This window comes from Ailuropoda melanoleuca, chromosome 8, assembly GCF_002007445.2.
Source record: "Ailuropoda melanoleuca isolate Jingjing chromosome 8, ASM200744v2, whole genome shotgun sequence".
In the NCBI taxonomy this organism is placed as follows: Eukaryota; Metazoa; Chordata; class Mammalia; order Carnivora; family Ursidae; genus Ailuropoda; species Ailuropoda melanoleuca.
Window position 1 is genome coordinate 87,935,990 of NC_048225.1, and position 19,259 is coordinate 87,955,248.

Genomic DNA, 19,259 nt, shown 5'->3' on the forward strand with positions numbered 1-19,259 from the left:
GGATGGCCATTCTACCAAGTCATAAATGTTTAGCTTTCTTTTTTAAGTACAGCCTCTGGCAAAACTCTAAGTTAACAGGTTAAGTGTTATTGGTGGGATGCTCCTTTATGCAGACATAGAGGGTTTTAAAGTCATTGACAGCCCACATTGTTTGGAGGGCATCCTTTAAAAATTAGGTACTCATTAAAATATGGCAGTGTGAATGACCTCAGCCAGGGAGTCACACCTGCTGCCTACAATGCCTACATGCTGAGGTGGGCAGATCTGAGGACCCCTAAGGCAGGTGGAGGGTGTGTGGTGCTGGTGAGTATCTCTGAGAAGTGCTTCGAGGGCTCTGATGTGCCGAAGCTGCCCCCCTCCCCCACTGCCTTTTGCCAAGTTCTCTTTCGAACTTGAGAGTGTCTTTCCAGGGAAATGTAACCCATATGTCTCTGATTCACTCACACCCCATTTGCAAAGGGAAGGGCCAGGAAGCACAATTTGACGTCGCAGTGCGTCTTTTTTCTTAGAAGGAGAGAGCTGGCTTTGCCAACTGGAAGAAAGTGGAGCTTTGGAATTCTGCATGTATCGGAAAAGCAGAGCCACAAAGAACAGCGTCCTGTGCTGCCTGACCACGAGCAGGGTCACGGACGGGGCGGGGAAGGTTCTTTTCCAGTTCCGCTGCCAGCCTGCTCACTGAGGCGGTCTGTCAGATGGCTCCTCCACCCAGGAAGCCAAGGACAGTGGGGAACTTCAAGCTGCCTGCCAGACCTGGAGGCCAATCTGCTCCGTAAGGCTGAGTTACCATTCTGGAAGGGAGGAGGAGAGGTTCACATTCACTCCTACATGAGAGCCTCTGAGAAGAAAGGGCAAACTGGGAAGTGCAGTCAGTGGGCACAGGGCAGGCCTCCAGAGGCAGCAAAGAAATGCAGATAGTCCTAAATGGGAGGTGGTTTTTATCTGGCTTTGAAATGGCACCTTTTTTTTTTTTTTTGAAGATTTTATTTATTTATTTGACACAGAGAGAGAAAGCACAAGCAGGGGGAACAGGAGAGGGATAAGCAGGCTCCCTGTTGAGCAGGGAGCCCGGCATGGGGGTGTCCTGGGATCATGACCTGAGCCAAAGGCAGATACTTAACAGGCTAAGCCACCCAGGCACCTTTCATCACACACACACTCTCAGCCCGATAGGTGATCAAATGCTGACTCCAGAGCCGAGAGGGAGCTTTTGTGTGTTAGTGGTTAGCACAGGAGGGTCATGGTGTCATTCCAAAGCTGCTGTAAGAAGAATAAGGCTCAGGCAGCTAAGCATCAAATCATATTCCAAATTTTTCCTGAGAGAGCTCACATTTGGGCTATGCTTTCTACCAGGAATAGAGAAAAAAAATGCTGTCATGTGTATTTTTTATTAAAATAAATTACTCTTTGCTCAGGATGAAAATAAAGATATATAATAGCAATGCAAGGCAATCTTTAAAATAATAAGGAAAGCAAATGCATCCATTTTACTGACAGATACGGGGTGATCGATACCCCTCATAAGCAGCTGAGCCACAGTCAAACTTGAATCTGGTGGCTTTGTGGGTTAATAAAATTGTGATAGGTTTGGACCTATCCTCAAGGCTGGGCAAGAGTTGTTCCTGATGCAGAGCCTCGTCGTGAGGACCTGGGGACAGCTCAGGGAATAGGAACAAGCAAGCAGTTGTCACCATCAGCTATCAGCCGCTTATGGCCGCGGCCTCACGGTTGGCCCCCCGCTTCGGACCTTGCCCTCCCACTGTCTACTCTCAAGGCAGCAACCAAGTGCTCCCTCCAAGTCTTCAATCAGACCATGTCCCACCTCTGCCCAAAACCATCCAATCATTCTTCCCTCACTTACAGGAAAGCCCCAAACCTTTACAATGGCCCATGAAGTCTGCCCCCTCCTCCCATTACTGTCCCCACCTTATCTTCCTGCTCCTCGCCTGTTACTCATTCCTCCTTCTGCTCTTGGAATATTCCTGGCCCACTTCCACACTAGAGCGCTGGCACTGAGATATCCCCCTCGGACATTCCCATGACTTATGCCTCAGCTCCTTCAAGTCTTTCCCCAAATGGGTCTCCCTGACCTTCCTACTTAAAATCACAACCTACCCTACACCCCATAACCCTACCTTGATCTGTTTTCCAGGGTACTTATCACCTTCTTACAAGTTACTTATTTATCATTTTATTTATCTCTGCCTTCCCCAACTAGAGGGGAATGAGCTCTCCAAGAAAGGCTCACTGCTGTATCCCAAGTGTCTAGGACAGGTACTGGCACAAAGCAAGCACTCAGTAAATATTTGTGGAATGGATGGACTGTTGTTGCTGCTGGTGTTATTGTTGTTGTTGTTATTATTATTATTATTGTTACTATTAGCAGTAGTGTGAAATGTCACCCACCCAACCTCAGCTCCAGGACTGGGCTACGTTACCTTTCACTCACTTCACCTTGCTCTAATGCAGGCCTCACGAAGGTGTTTGGTAGAACAGGGACAGCTGGACTGCAGAGGAAGAAGGAGGGACCAGCAGGGAACCCACAGAGCTGGTGAGGCATCCAGAGCTTCCCTCTGCTCTGGCCAGGGCTGCCGCTGTGAGTGGAAGCAGTGCGGGCAGGGGCAGGGATGGGGGATGTCTGCACAGACATCTGCGCAGCCCGCCATGCCTCACCTGCTTTGTCTATCCAGGCGCGGTACCCGTTCAGCTCGCGCTCAATCTGCTGCTGCCGCCGCAGTTTCATGAACGCTCTCCGGTTCTCCACTCTCTCTCTCTCTTTGGCAAATTCCCTGTGGACGAGAAGGATGAGAGGCAGGAGTAATGAATTTGGGTGGTGCCAGGACGAAGAGGAAGGGTGAAGCACGTGGAAGCGAGAGAAGGTCTGAGCAGGTGCCTCCCTATACCTTGCGTCCCCACTCCTTTGTTCCAGACTGCAACTATGATCTTAAAATGCTGCACAGAAACCTACCTCCTTTGGCCTCCTGCAGGAAGATTTTCCAGATCGGTTTCGTCCTCAGTCAGCCCTAACACCCTCTGCTCTACTTGGAAAGGTACTTTCTTAGTCATGAGACAAACTAGGGTTCAAAATGCTATGTTCTGTTTCCCCAGCTACAACACAAGCCCTTAACCCCCCGGGGTGGGGGCACACCTTTCCTTTATACTTTTAATAACAACAGTGATTAATGTATATTGACCAATTATGTGCCAGCCCTGTATGACACTTTTCAGACCCACGGACTCAATCCATTACAGTCACCCTATGAAGTCATAAGCACTATTAAAATTCCTCTTTAACACATGGCAAAACACTAAGGATCAGAGAAGGGAAGGAACTTGCTGGGATGTGAAGTCGAACCATAGCACTGTGCTCCCTCTGGTGTCCCGCATCCCATGGCACTAAGAGCTGCCACTGAAGACCAAGACACCAAGGCCTCGAAGGGCAGCACGCTGTGTGAAGATGGCTGGTGGAGGTTAAATAGGAAAGGGAAGGGCATGGAAAGGGACCCTGGCTCCACAGAAAGAAAGTGGGAAGGCAGGAGGGGTAGGAAGGGAGATAATGGGACAGAGGGCAAGCCAAGTTCAGGATCAGGGAGAATACACAGTCCACTAACAGGTGCAGGGGACCAGAGTCTGTGGCACAAGACGGTCAGAAGCCTAAAGCCCCATGGGAAGGTAGAAGGGAAAAGAGACACGAGGGCTCCCTGGCAGAGAGGAAGATGAACAAATTCAATGGTTGAGCACATGGGGGTAAAGAAATGCACAGTTGCTAAGAGGCCTCTCTGACAACCACCTCTACTAATACCCTTCCTATGACCAAACACCCGTCCAGGCTACAAAGCCACTCACCAGTGCAATGCTGCCCAGCCAGGGTCCAGGCATGTGCCTACTGACCTGGGAGCTGCTGCACTTATTCGAGGTGTCCTCATAACCCAAGAGGTACAGCTGAAGACAAGGAAGCACCCACTGTGGGTCCTGTCAGCTACTCCTTTGTTGTGTATTTGTTTGATAGGACTTCAAATCCACTTGCTTATGACTTAAGTGAAGTTGTTTTAATCCACTTGTGTATGCCAAAGAGAAAAAAAAAAAGATATATTTAGAAGTTGTTGCTAAAGATTTTATTTATTTGAGAGAGAAAGAGTGAGAGAGAGAGAGTACACAAGTGGGGGCAGGGGTCAGAGGGAGAGGGAGAAGCATACTTCCCGCTGAGCAGGCAGGTGGACCCGGGGCTCGAGCCCAAGACCATGGGATCATGACTTGAGCCAAAGGCAGGTGCTTAACTGACTGAGCCACCCAGGCACCCCCAGCTGTAAAGTTGTTTTCATAGAAGAATGGAGCAAGTTGTGTCAGGATGTCACCATCTCATCTGTTCTTGCCCATCAGAACTCGCTGCTGAGGGTCCCCACTGAGGACTTAACAATAGAGGCATATGAAGAAACAAGTACGGCAAGAGAACATTAAACTGTGAACACAGAGTCTGTGAGGACAATCGAAGAGCATCTGGTCAGAGAAAGGCTACACTTTGCTGATCTAAGACAGCTCCTTGAAGACCTTGGGGCAATCAGCTCCAACCTTCACAAAGCAGACGCATTTTTTTTTCTAGTTTATTTTTTTAATTAGAGTTAGTTAACATACAGTGTTATATGAGTTTCAGGTGTACAATATAGTGATTCAACAATTCCATACCTTTTTCAGTGCTCATGAAGATAAGTGTGCTGTTAATCCCCTTCACCTATTTTACCCATCTCCCTACCCCCTTCCCCTCTGGTAACCATCTGTTTGTTCTCTATAGTTAAGAGTCTGTTTTGTGGCTTTTTGTTTTTTTTCTTTGTTCATTTGTTTTGTTTCTTAAATTCCCATATGAGTATTTGTTTTTCTCTATTTCATTTAGCATTATACTCTCTGGATCCACTCACATTGTTGCAAATGGCAAGATTTCATTCTTTTTATGACTGAATAATACTTGATTGTGTATATATACCACATCTTATTTATCTACTCATTTATAAATGGACATTTGTACTGCTTCCATAATTTGACTATTGCAAATAATGCTGCAATAAACATAAGGGTGAATATATCTTTTCAAATTAGTGTTTTTGTATACTTTGGGTAAATACCCAGTAGTGTAATTACTGGTAGTTCTATTTTTAATTTTTTGAGGAACCTCCATACTGTTTTCCACAGTGGCTGTACCAATTTGCATTCCCACCAATAGTGCCTAAGGGCTCCTTTTTCTCCACATCCTCCCCAACACTTGTTTCTTGTGTTTTTTATTTTAGCCATTCTGACAGGTGTGAGGTGGCATCTCATTGTGGATTCCTTGATGATGAGTGATGTTGAGTATGCTTTCACATGTCTGTTGGCCATCTGGATGTCTTCTTTGCAGAAATGTCTGTTCATGTCTTCTGCACATTTTTAAATTGGGTTGTTTTTTGGGCGTAGAGTTGTAGAAGTTCTTTATATATTTTGGATACTCACCCTTTATCAGATACGTTGTTCACAAATATCTTCTCCCATCTGGCTTTTAGTTTTATTGTTTCTTTTGCTATGCAGATGCTTTTTATTTTAATGTGATCCCAATATTTTTGCTGTTATTTCCCTTTCCTCAGAAAACATATCTAGAAAGATGTTGTTATGGCCAATGTCAGAGAAATTATTGCCCATGCTCTTTTTAGGATTTTTATGGTTTACGTCTCACATTTAGGCCTCTAATCCATTTTGAGTTTATTTTTGTGTATGGTGTAAGAAAGTGGTCCAGTTTCATTCCTTTGCATGTAGCTGTCCAGTTTTCCCAATGCCATTTATTGAAGAGACTGTTTTTCCCATTGCATATTCTTGCCTCCTTTGTTGAAGACTGACTGTATAATCGTGGGTTTATTTCTGGGCTATTATATTCCATTAATCTTTTGTACTAGCAATACACTATTTTGATTACTACAGCTTTGTAGTATATCTTGAAATCTGGGATTGTGATACCTCCAGTTTTGTTCTTTTTCGAGACTGCTTTGGCTATTTGGGGGTCTTTTGCATTTCCATACAAATTTTAGAATTGTTTGTTCTAGTTCTGTGAAAAATCTGTTGGTATTTTATAGGGATTTCATTAAATCTGTAGATTTCTTTATAGACATTTTAACATTATTTATTCTCCCAATCCATGAGCATGGAATGTCTTTTCATTTCTTTCTGTTGTCTTCAATTTCTTTCAACAATATTTTATAGTTTTCAGAGACTAGGTTAAGTTGGTTAAGTTTACTCCTAGGTATATTATTATTATTTTTGGTGCAATTGTAAATTGAATTGTTTTTTTAATTTCTTCATTATTCATGTACAGAAATGCACTGGATTTCTGGATATTGATTTTGTATCCTGTGACTTTACTGAATTAATTTGTCAGTTCTAGTAGTTTCTATGATGGAATCTTCAGGGTTTTCTATATATAGCATCATGTCATCTGCTAATAGTGAATTTTTACTTCTTCCTTACCAATTTGGATTACTTTTATTTCTTTTTCTTGTCTGATTGCCAGGGCTAGAACTTCCAGTAATATGTTGAATAAAAATGGTAATCATGGACATCTGTAAAGGTGACACTTACAGGCAGTGGTGAAAGTCATACAGCAGCCCAATAAAGAACATCTTGCTCATCAACACCAGCTCCCCTGTTCCCTAGCGACATGTTCCAGCAACACAGGACTTTTACTTTTGCACTGGAAGTTGGACATCAGCTCTTGGTTGGCTAAGCAGTCTCCTCCCAGTACCAACTTGTATAAAGGTACATTTCAATTAAATTTGTATTTTATTCCTTTCATCTCCCCTTACCTGGAACAATAGTGTGGTTAATCTGTCACTGATTTGGAGTATGTTATTTCTTTATTGGCTTATCAAGAGAAATTATTCTGTATACTCTTGGCTTGTAAAATTCCTGTAGTAAACCTATGTTAAATAAAATGCTGGAAAAGACAAACTCAGTCTCTGAGCATAATTTTCCTCCCAAAATAAAACAGCCCTCATATCCAGGGAGAAAGAAACAAGCCAGGGGTTGAGGGACACGCCACAGCCTCAGGGCAGGGGAAGAGGAGGTACCACATTCAGCCTCTCCTGCCAAGATATATGGATTCCTTGGCACAGACACCTTATCATGGTCATCGGCTGAGGGTGTGAGAATAAGACACATTAAAGGAGAAATTCTGGGCTCTTCTTCAGGTTCAGCAGGTTCTAACAACAGTGTTGTGGGGGAATAGAGAGGAAAACAGTCAAAATGAAGTGTTCCAGGGCCCGTGAGAATGTAAGCCCTGGGGCACCTTCTTTCCTTTCCTTCTTCTCTGGATTGCAACAATGAGAAAGAAACAACGGGCTGGCTTGGTTCATGCATTGCCATCTATCAAAGTTTTTACCTTTGGCCCTTGGTCTTCTTTCTATCCCCCCTGTCCAGTTAGTGCCATGCTCTGTTGGTTCTATCCCCCAAACAAGACTTGGATCTACCTTCCCTCTTTGTCCTCACTGCCTGTCCAGGGCCTCATCCTTTTCTGCCTGGACTACTACAGAAGCACTCTCATGGGCTCTCAACCACCTGTCTCTCTGCCCTTCATTTTATCCATCTCACACACATTTTCTAAAACACACACTACATCTGATCCCTTCCAAACCTAAAATAATAACCACAGTGAGTAACATTTGTGGAGCACTTTCTAGTTTCCAAGCACCTTCACACATTTTGCTCGTATTTTTTATAATCACTCTGAGAAGAAGGTAGAACAGGTATTTTCATCCTCAATTTAAAAGTTAAACAACTTGTTCAAATTTAGGTAAGAAAGAGGGAGGCTTGGACCCCAGGCCTGCCTGCTCTAAGAGCCCAGGCTCTTCATGCCCCACATGTCTGCCTAGCCCAATGGCATATTTATATGCTGCTTTCTTTACTGTTTCATATATATGTGTCTTGACTTTTTTCAACTACACTCTGGGGATCCAGAAAGGTTTAAAAAGGAGGTAATATTTTAAGGAAGACTTTGAAAAGAAGAGAACTTAGGCAGGCTATGAGAAAAAAAACTATTATCATTTAGCATCTAGGGTGAGCTTCATTACTAATATCACCATTTTCTAGCTCAGAACACTGAATCTAAGGGGAGTTAAGTGGCCCTTTGAGAAAGCAAATGTCCAAGGACACAGAGCCACTAAAAGGAACCATGACCTTCAGATCTTCTATATTCCATTTTCTTTCTATTCTTCCTTTGCTCTTCCACAGCCTCCTCCATCTTCTGCTAAATGAAATACAAACACCTAACACGACCTTCACAGTCTTTCACAGCCTGATACTAACCTTTCCTCCAAGCCTTGCCACCCATCATTCGCACCCACCCACCTGCCTGCCGCCACCTTGGCTGACTCCAGCAGCAGCAGCACCCTTCTCCCTGTTTTGGAGAATACAGCACAGCTCTCAAGGTTTGGTTCACTGTTTCTCTGCCTGGAATCCCTTCTTAACTGCCTGAGTCTGTCAGAATCCTTCTCCGAGGCCAGCTTGAAATGTCACCTCTTCTGTTCTGTTTTCCCCTCCTCTCCTTCCTCCTTCCCCAGTCTCTGGTCTCCAACCTTTCTTTCCTCTGTGTCTTTACAGCTCATCTCCCAGCCAGGCTTTACTGTGGTGAGCTGTACATGTGACTATGTGAGCCTTTTGTGAAAATACTCCATGTCTTACTCAACTCTGTATCCACCCAGACTAGACTGGGTCTGGCGCATAGTAACATGTACAACAGATTTTTTTTTTAATTAAAAATATCCAGGCTGACTTGGAGAGCATACTGATAGCTCTCCCCTGGTTCCCAAAGTCTGAAATGAAGGAACACTCCAGCTCTACACTGACCCAAAGGGAGAAAGGTGAACTAGCTGGAGAACAACAGTTGCCAGGTAACTCCTGGACACTGTCAGCACTGTTTCTCTTGGTTTGGCTCCACTAAAATCTCTGTAGAATTAGTCTATGAAGTTTGCAGTGTGTCACTTCTACCTGGTCCCCAGAATGACCACATAGGTTGATTTCCAGTGGGAGAGAGAGGCCAATAACCCCAGTGTAGCCTCCATGCATATTTGGAAGTTTTCTGGCTCTGGGTCTCATCAGCTGGCTTCCCTGCTCTCCTCTACTGCCACTACAGGCCCCCGTGTACTCTCACCCTTCCACCTGGCCTCTTAGCAGGGCTCAAGGGCTCAGAGCCTAACAAAACTGGCCTGGTCTTTTAAGGAAGCCTCTTGGCTAAAAGAACAAAGCAAAGAATATGAACCAGTGGGGATACCTCCTGAGCAGCCCCTGTGTCAGTGAAGGAAGAAGGGCTGGGTAGGGGAAAGGTTCTGTACGATGTCTATCAAGGGGAATTCGATGTTTTGTTTTTCCACTGGGGGCCGAAGGCACTAAGTCTGGCACCCCTCCCTTGTCATAACTGTGCCCGTGGCTTATCTCCCTGACTAGTCTACAGGCTCCATGATGCCAAGCAGAGCCTACATTGTATCACATTCCAACAAGGCCCTATGAAGTTGGATCCAAGGCCTGGTATTACAGTAGATTCCACAGATTATGGAAATAACATATGAAGAACAGCTAATATTCACATAACACATTTGTGACATTTAAAAAAAATTTTTTTTTTAAATTTATTCATTTGAGAAAGAGCAGAGAGACAGAGCACAAGCAGGAGAGGAAGAGGGAGAGGGAGAAGCAGACTCCCTGCTGAGCTGTGAGCCCTACGCAGGGCTCGATCCCAGGACCCTGGGATCATGACCTGAGCCGAAGGCAGATGCTTAACCAACTGAATCACCCAGATGCCCCTGTGACATTTTTAATCTATGAATCACTTTCATGTAAATGATTTCATTTATATTTGTAAAAACCCTGGCATTTTCAGATAGGCTCTCGCCGAAGATCACCTCATCAGCAGAAGACAGAGCCAGAATTCAAGCTAATATCTTCCAAAGCGAGGTTAAGTGTCATTTCCACAATTCCTCAGCTGTCTTACATGCTATCTAGATGTCAACATTTAAAGTCAGAAGGGATTTAGTTTCAGCTCAAGGTCAAAGGAAATAAGGACCTAAAAACAGAGTTTTGTGTTTTTCTAAAAGGACTATCTTTTTAATTGAGAGAACAGCACAAAAATCCATTGCTCTGTGTTAGACCCAGTATGAAATTCATGGCATTAGTCAAGCTAGTAATACACCACTTGGTTTTGTATCTATAGCATAGCCACAATTTATTTACATGCATATTACATTCTAGAGAGAACAGGGACAGACAAGATTCAATTCCAATAGCTACCAAAAATAAGAGTCCATTCTAACCTTAGATCTAATATGCTCACCATTCTTAGGAGTATATATGTGCCTGGCCCCGAGGAAAGGGAAACATGTCCCACCACTGACCCCCTCTTCCTTAACGACCTGAATACTCTCTCCTTTTCACAGAGGATCCTGGGATTATTCAGATGATGATGTTTTGGCAAAGATAAACCATACAGCTGCTACGTTACTTAGTCACCCAGGTGACCACAGCCAAACTTCCTATTGAAAGGTACCTCAAAGAGTGCCCCACCAAATATCTTAATTTATTCAATTCCCTTGGATCAAAGAATTTTAAAAGGAGGAAGTGTGGCTTACAGTAGGAAGTATTCATAACCCCTTGCCCTTTTTGCATTGGCCTGTGGCTTAAGGTATGAGAATGGCTAAACAACTCATTTTCATTTGCTCCATCTAGTGTAGAAAGACTCCCAGATACAACAGAACTTAAGAGGGGTAGCATCGACTCCAGAACCCCAAATAGGGGGAACAAAAATAAATCCCATGTGAGGTAGCAAAAATGCCACCAGGTCTATTCTCAGAGCTAGGCATCCAGGTAACCTCTGTACTAAGAAACTGGCAGTAACCTCTCTGTCTCAATTTCCTGTCAACTATTAGAAGGACGCAAAAAACCCTCTGCTCATAGCCCAGAACAGGAATAAATGTGGTTCCTCTGGGAGTCCTAACTGGGTGCCTGTAAAAAACCGTATAATGGCAAAAATCCACATTGTGTTTCATTGGAGATACTTCTTACCCAATTCTGTTATCCATAGTTTTTAGCTGCCACCTCCCGCTTTTTCTTTTTCTCTTTCTTTTCTTTTCTTTTCTTTCTCTCTCTCTTTCTTTCTTTCTTTCGTTCGTTCTTTTTGGTCCAGGAGGATAACTTGCAGTTCCCTCCCATGACAGAGCTCTCACATAGATAAAAGGAAAGTGGGTTGAAGCTAAGCATGGATGAGCCTCTATTCTAGTTGCCACTTAGGTATGCAAGGTTTGGGTTTCTAAATTTCAGCTATGGGAACTAAGAAGAAAGCTGATCTCCATGTTCTGCTTGGTTAAGTACAATTTTCTTCTTTCAGCCTAGGTAGTGAATTGACATATGTGACTATTTTTGTTTTCTAGCAATTTACATGAGAGGCATAATTTATAAAAAATCAACTATTCCTACACAATTATAAATTATTCACAATTAGATGAAGTGGAAGAATTACATAGATAATCTCAGACGAGGTTTAAAACCTAAAACGTTGTCATGTGTGACTGGTGGGAGGTGTACAAGGAGAAGGCAAAGTTGTCTTTCAAGTCATATTTAGGTAAATATGAAAACGGGTTTATAGTTCATGAACTTATAGACCTACAAAGGAGCTGCTGCCACAAAGTGCTAATCTGTATATTAATACATTAAAGTGACTGGTTTTGGTCCATGGGGTGATGTGAGGGCGCTTGGTCATTCACATTGCTGGAATTTATCATGAGGTGACTAAGTCATGGGGACTAACTCTTGGGAGATTCAAGCCTTGCTCCCGCCTGAAATTCCTGCCCATGTTATGTCACCTCAGAGTCACAGGGCACCTGGACGGGTATCTCTCCATTTATCTAGATAGTGAGGAAGACATTCTGGCAGGTCTGCTGTGACAGGAAACACTCTGTTGGAGGACTCTGGCTCCTGTTTTAGCCTCCAGCTCCAGACCCCTCCTCCTGATTCAGTACATACAGGGAGCTTTGTTTACTGATGCTGAGGCCTTTGCGGCTGTCATGGCAACCAGAAAGAAGACAAAGCGGGCCAGGATGGGCTGGCCTGTGTGACTCAAAGATCTGTTTACCCACACTCCTGTACACACTTGTACGCTTCATCACACACACATTGGCACAAATACACATATGCTCATGCTGGCACGTAGAAGCATATGCAGACAGACGTTGCCAAGCACACAAATGGCCACATGGTCACATTCCCTATTACTCTTTGGAGCCCATATTTCCAAAGGGCTTCACTGCTCCCAGGGGATCTTTGCTAGTCTTCCTGTAAGATGTTTGCTTCAAGGAGGGGGAATCTCGGTTAGACATCAAGAAAAACCTCTTCAAACCCAAATATTTTGAAATTAAGAGAAATTGGGGGAAGTCAGATAGGCAGTTACATGTTGGCTGTGACTTCATTTCATTCTCATTGGAACATGGGCTGGGGGATGGAGGGTAAAACAGCTTTTTGGTTGTTCTTAGGAGTCTGGGGAAGCTTTTCTCCCATTTTTCAGAGGAGCAAACACAGCCCAGAGAAGGTAAACACCCTATTGAAGGTCACACAGTTCAGCTGTATTATAGTTATTGACGTCTTATCCCTTGACTTGTTCCAGAAAGGATTTAAGGAGCCTTAGGTTGCTAATAAATAAAGGCCAGAACAGTACCCAATTCTCTAAATGCCAACCAGTGTTGACTCTAATAAGCAGGATGGATGGGAGTGCAGGAGGGTGAGGGATGCTTATAAGTCAGGCACTGTATCACACCAGGTCACACTTCCTCAGAGATCAGCAGCTTTGGGAGGGCTCCTCCAATGAGAAGTAGTCCTTTTCTAAGGCAGTTATGGCAAATAAATGGCCTCTCACAGATTGCTGTATTCCACCCCTACTCCTCCACCCCACATCCACAGCAATGAAAGAAAGGCCATGGGTCTCACAGACCGGAATGTCAGGTAGGGGGTCCTAACAAATCACCTCTCCGAGCCTCTCCTTTCATATGCAAGGAAACCAAGGCACAGATATGTCAGCTGGCTTGCTGGTTCGAGGCCGAAAGCATGTGAGGGCTGTCCGGAGTACAACTCGGATCTCTGGATTCCAAAGCCAGTGCATTTCACAGCTTCATGACATTTCAGTCATGAGAAGTCAAAGAAGCAGTTTCTTTTAGGATCTTGGGGAATGCATGGTCTTTTTATTATTTTTTTTGTTTTTCTTGACATTGAGATTTCATTTATTTGTTTGAGTAGATGCAGGGGAAGGCCTGGCAATTAACACAAAGGAGATAATGAAGGAGCTGGGAAATGTTTCCTGTTTTGCTTTTGCTTTTTAACCTTGAAGTTGGCATAATACAGACTGTTAGAGCATAGTAATTAAAAGCTCTGAAACCAAACCAAACTGGATTTGAATCCTGTCTACATCAGGGTATGATCTGAGGCAAGTTAACATCCGACTCTCGGTTTCCTCATTTGTAAAATAGGAACAAACACCACACCTCTCTCAAAGCGTCCTGAGGATTAAATTAAATATTAGATGGAAAATGCCAAGTATAGTATCTAGGAGAGTACATGTTCCAAGTGCCTATTTTAAGTATCACTGACACTCCTGAGAATGTATCATAATACATATAACATATTACCAAGGCCTTCATCCATCCATCTATCCATCTCTACGTATTCTTTCTGCCTCCAAAATATAACTGAGTGCCTGCTGTGGGGTTGGCTTTATTTTAGAATATGGGGATACAATAGCAACCATAAAAGCAGAAATCCTTCCCCTCATGTAATTTATATTCTAGTGGAAAAGACAGACAATAAACAAGATAAAAGCACACAATATAAAATATGCTCTATACTTGTAAGTGCTAAGGGGAAACTGAGGCATGGAAGAGGAACAGTCTTACTGGGGAGGAGGTCTGAGATTTGGGGTAGAGTGGCCAGGGAAGGCCTGGCATGTGAAATGACTTGAGCAGTATGAAGGAGTGAGCCATGCAGGTATCTGAGGGAGAGCATTTCAGGAGAGGCAACAGCCAGAGCAAAGGTATGGGGCAAGGACATCCTTGAGGAGCCTTCCAGGAATAGAAAGGGGCCAATATGGCTTTGAAGTGGACTGAAGTGGGTCACAGGCTGTGTGGAGGTGGAGAGTTAGACCATGTAGATCTTTAGAGGCCCTCTAACAATTTGACTTTTACTTGGTGTGATCTGGAAGCCATTGGTGGGATTGGAGCAGAGGAGTCAATGACCTAAGTTTTCATAGAATGTCCCTGGTCACCCTGTTGACAACAGGTGGATGAGAGCTAAAGCTGGGAGCAGGGAGACCCTACAGATTATATCCAGATCATGGCTGCCTTGGCCAGAGTGTTAGGTGTGCAGATACTGAGAAATACCAGGGCTCTGGATACGTTGCAAAGGTAGGGCTAAGAAGACATGATGACACTTTGAATGTGTAGTATAAGAGAGATCTGGGTAAAAGATTACCCCGCAAGGTTTTTTAACTTGAGCAATGAGAAGGATGGAGTTAAATGAATGGAGATGGGAAAGACCACGAGGAGTAGGGTTTTTTGGGAGGGTGGGGTGGGTATCAAAAATTCAGCTGTGTATATAAGTCAGCTGGATATCCAGACACATTCACATTAAAGATCATCAGGCCCGATAGCCCCAATTCTGTTATTCGTGTGGTATGTGCCAGCTGCTTCAAGGAGTATGTGCTGGGGAGCCATCCTAGACGGACTCTCTACCACCCCTCCTTTTTCTCCCCTGCTGTCATATGCTAGAAAGATGGTGGCTGAGTTTTCAGCAAAATATAATCCAGAAATTATTGTTGCTATTGCCGCAAATAAATCTCAAAACAAAACCAAACCCTGCAAATATTCTTGAATGATGCATTATTCTATTCCAATTACTTCACATCTCCTCCCATTAGCAGGGATGATCAAAAGACCACATGTACTACGGACAGAGAAAAGTTACGAGTTCTCACGTGCTTGTCCTTACAAGCTTTTAAGATGGGAACTAGGAAACCGTACTTCTCTCCCTATTTGACATATCGGAAAATCAAAGGCCCAAAGGATCAATGTGACTTACAGAAAGCCACAGAGTTACAAAGTGGAATTCAGATCTCCCAACTCTGTGTAATTACCTACCAGTCTGCACCCAGACACTATCAAGGCATGAACTCAGGGGCGCACACATCACCTTCTGTCTCTCTCTGCACGTAATGGTATATGTTCAGTCACAATATTTCAGTGGGTTCAAAGCCCTGTGGTAAGGAAGAATGAACCAGGGGAAGTAAGGATTTCATATTCTTTCTCCCTCATTTCCATTCCCTACCCCCCTCCCGCAGCACTCTACAGCAGGAAAGAGGCTTCTTGACAGAGAACGAACGGCTGTGTTCTTTTAGAGACAGTTTTTTGGCGCTCCTCTGAGAAGCTGGAGCAATCAATGCCCCCTCCCCCTGCCAAAGGGTTTGGAGGCTTCTGAGGAATGGGTGTGGCTGCGTTCAAGGGAGTGACTGAGAATTTATTACCAAGTTGAGTCATTATACGCGTAATACTGTGTGAGTTTTTTTTTTCTTCTTTGTAGAAAGCTTTGAATTTCCCAGAATCCATTGTTCAACAGCCCCAGATAATTTAAACATTTAAGATTCCTCTCAGGGAGGTAAAATCTTTCTGGGTCAGCATCAGAAGATTCTTCCCTGTTATAACAAGCCCTTTTTTCTGCTTTGGAATGGACACGTGGAACGAAAGAGAAGGCCCAGAGCCGACAGAACGGGAGTGGCGGCTTGTGAGGAGTGGAGCAGAAATCTGAAGGGAAAAATGGGCTGGAGAGAACAAGATGGGGAGAGAGTCCTGAGGGAGGTGAACAAAGTGTGCCGACCTGGTGTCGGCTAACGCACCGAGTGTGAGCTTACCGCACAGAAAGGCTGACTAGGCGTTTCTACTCACTTTGTTGGGAAGCATCTCCATGATGGGCTCTGTAGGAGTTTTCACTCACATATATTCATTCATATCTTCAGGGTATATTAAAGAGCCCTTCAAACTCAGTGCCATTTTTCAGACTGAAAAATCAAGGCCCAGTACAACTAAACTTGCCCAAATCACACAGTCTGTACTAGAAACAGCCATACCTCAAACACTTCTGTTCCTGATGAACTGTCCGCTTACTTGTCGGTGGCCCTATTGTGTTGTCAATCCCGGGAGGGCAGGGGCTGTGTCAAATTGCTCTTGTTCAATATCACACCCATAGTTCCAGCGCCGACTGGCTGCTCAGGAAACGTTTGCTAAGTGAATGAACTGCACGCCACACCACAGGACACCACTGGGCAAAGGGCAGTTTGGGATTTGGGAACAAGAAGAGAGAGTGGGTCTAGTGGCATTTGCTCTGGGCCTCAGTCCTAAAGATGCATCACTCCAGAATGTGCAGAGTCAATGGTGGGTGGCACAGGGTGGTGCATGAGGATCTGTGACTCTGTGACTCCCACTTATTTTTCCAGGAGAGGCTTCTTCTCAATCTCCTTTGCTTCTCCTCCAAACATCAGCGTGTCCCAGGATCCAGACCTGGGTCTTCTCCATGAGCTGATCTCAGAGAGTCCCATGGAGTCAACACCACCCTACGCTAAAGACCACATTTGTATCTCCAGCCCCAAGTCACCAGTGAACTCCAAAGTCATTGATGCAGCTGTCTACTTGACAGCAGGAATGTGGATGTGAAGCTGGCCTCTCAAACTTAAGATGGCCAAAGCAGAACTTTGGATTTCTCCCCCAAACTGCTCCTCCTCTAGTCTCTCCCATCTCAGTAAATAAATAATACCACCCAGGCTAATAATCATTTTTGATTCTTCTCTTTTCCTCACTGCAAGTCAATCCAATCTATAAGCAACTCCCAGCCATTCCATCTACTGCCTTCTCTCCAAATCACTGCTACCACCTGAGCCCAGCCTATTCTGGTCTCTTGCTTGGGCGCTTGCTATCCTCAGTAGCCCACTATAATCTCACTAAGTGACTTCTTATTTCCACCTTTCTTCTGATTCCCCCTCCTTCCCTCATGGAAGGAAAACTGGGGGAGGGGGGTGACTTTTGAAATACAAAATAGTCATGTTATCCCTGCTTACAGCTCTCCCCCTGGCATCTCACTACTAAAATCCAAACTCTTTACTATAGTCTACAAGACCCTACATGGGTCGGATCCTTGTCTGTCCCCCTGGCTTCAGGGGGCCTTTCCTGATCACAGAACCAAAGTTAATAATCCCACTAGTTGTCATGCTCTACTCTGTCGGGCTGTTTTATTTCATTAGTAACCTTTGTCACTAAAAGATGATTTTTTTCACATTTTTCTTTGTCTTTCTGCAAGAATATAACCTATATGAGGAAAGAGTCTCTTCTGTAATGTTCAACATTGTGTCCTCAGTGCCCAGATACTTAGAAGGTATTCAACAAATACTTGTTGAATGAATGAATAAAGGTAACAGAGTATTCAGAATTATGCATTCTTTTCACTGAAGGTAAGTTACCTTTATGAATCATGCCCACTGCAGATCCTACCTACTGGTTGTATGATCAATCCCTCTACCTCCAGGAATTAATTCTCAACCAAGCCACTCTGAAAACAAGCTATCCACCTTTTCTCTGACACTTTACATGAACTTTCAAAACCAAGACAAAGCTACAAAGTGTCATCACCTCAGGGAATTCTTTTGGTACATTCAGCTTAAATTTTTTCGGCTGCAGTTGACAGTTCATCCCTCTGCAGACTCACTTATGTTGATGGCTATTCTCTTTTACTTAGAGGTCTTTCTTAAATTGAAGATACTTAATAAATCACCAACTTCTTTAGCTTATCTTACAGTTAACCTAAGTTCTTTGATAAAATGCAATTAATTAGTACCTCATTGAAAATTTCAATGCCTATCAGAGACAAATGTGACAAATGCTACAAAAGCAGGTGATGTACCAGCAAAGATGTTCTCCTTTGGAAAGGCTAGCATGTGGTGGATATTACTGCTTAAGACTACTGTAGGCTATGCACTTTCCAATGAGGACTCTGCAACAATCAATACACAACTAAAATAACAAGATGTTGTAAAAGATAATTAAACATGTAGTATAGTAAAACAAAACAAAACAAAACAAAAACAACCCAAAAAACCCCTGTACTTAGATTTGATATACCTAGCTTTGAATCACAGACCACAGGCAAGTCATTTAACCTCTCTGAGGCTTGATTTCCTAATACATGGCATTGATAAAAATACCAACCTTACTGAGCTGTTGTGTCAATGGGCTCACAAGAGCACCTAGCATGGTATATCTTAAATATGTGTGAGTTGAATCTGAAGCCCAAAGTAGCTGGTACTCTTAAAGTCCAAAGCTCTGTGGTGGATGACTGTTGCTATTTTATCACCTTGGGATATTAACTCAAAACAGACATTTGAGTCAAGGATAATATAAATAAGTCAACATCAGAAAGGAAGGAATACCAAAAGGAAAGTGCATCTCCCTCCCCCTTCTTAGGCAGGGCCCTGAACTCCACTACAGGATAGTTCTGCCCTACCCTGCTCTGTGCAGTTGTAGTATGAAATCATACAAAGGCATTAAATTCACATTCTCATTGTGTGCAGGAAGTAGGAAATGTCTATTGCCCTTTTATTATCAAACAGTAGTTATGAGAAATGGATTCTCATTAACAGCGCCAATTTTCAATAGCATAAATAGCCATATCCTTTTGCTCTGCTCATAAACACTGATCATTTTTTAGCTATCCCATATCTAAATATTACAATGAATTCTAAGTTAAAATATGACTTCTTTCCAAATCTTCAATTCTTACCTGGAAATACATCTTATTTGAAAACATTATCTGTGCATACATATGGCTCCAGTCATGAAAAAGTACATGCATACATATGGGTCCACACATACACACATTTATTGCCAGAGCCCATTTACAGGAAGGTTGACACCTGAAAAGATGTACCGTGTCAACACTTTTTTCCAGAAGTTTACCTACTCCTTTGTAGATATGCCCCCTACCTGGGAAGCTAGTAAGTATAGGTTTTACTTCTAAAAGGGCGTAACTAGATAGAATTAGCTAAATAATTGTGCTTAAATGTGAAATACAGTAGTCACTAGGATGTTATCACTGTATTTCTCCCTAATGCTACTCAGAAAATGATTGCATTTTATAGAGAATCTGAAGAGTCAAAAAACTAGCTTCTACTTCTGGCAGAATGA

General features: G+C 43.5%; 1 protein-coding gene across 3 annotated transcripts in view; it reads right to left on the reverse strand.

The window, feature by feature from the left end:
- The window catches only part of CACNA1E (calcium voltage-gated channel subunit alpha1 E), a 493,265-nt gene that overhangs the window by 88,978 nt on the left and 385,028 nt on the right, over positions 1 to 19,259 (reverse strand). For all 3 annotated transcript variants that reach the window (XM_034666841.1, XM_034666842.1, XM_011225195.3), the window contains one exon: positions 2,671 to 2,786. In XM_034666841.1, the coding sequence (XP_034522732.1) occupies positions 2,671 to 2,786 (116 nt within the window). The remainder of the gene's footprint in view (positions 1 to 2,670; positions 2,787 to 19,259) is intronic.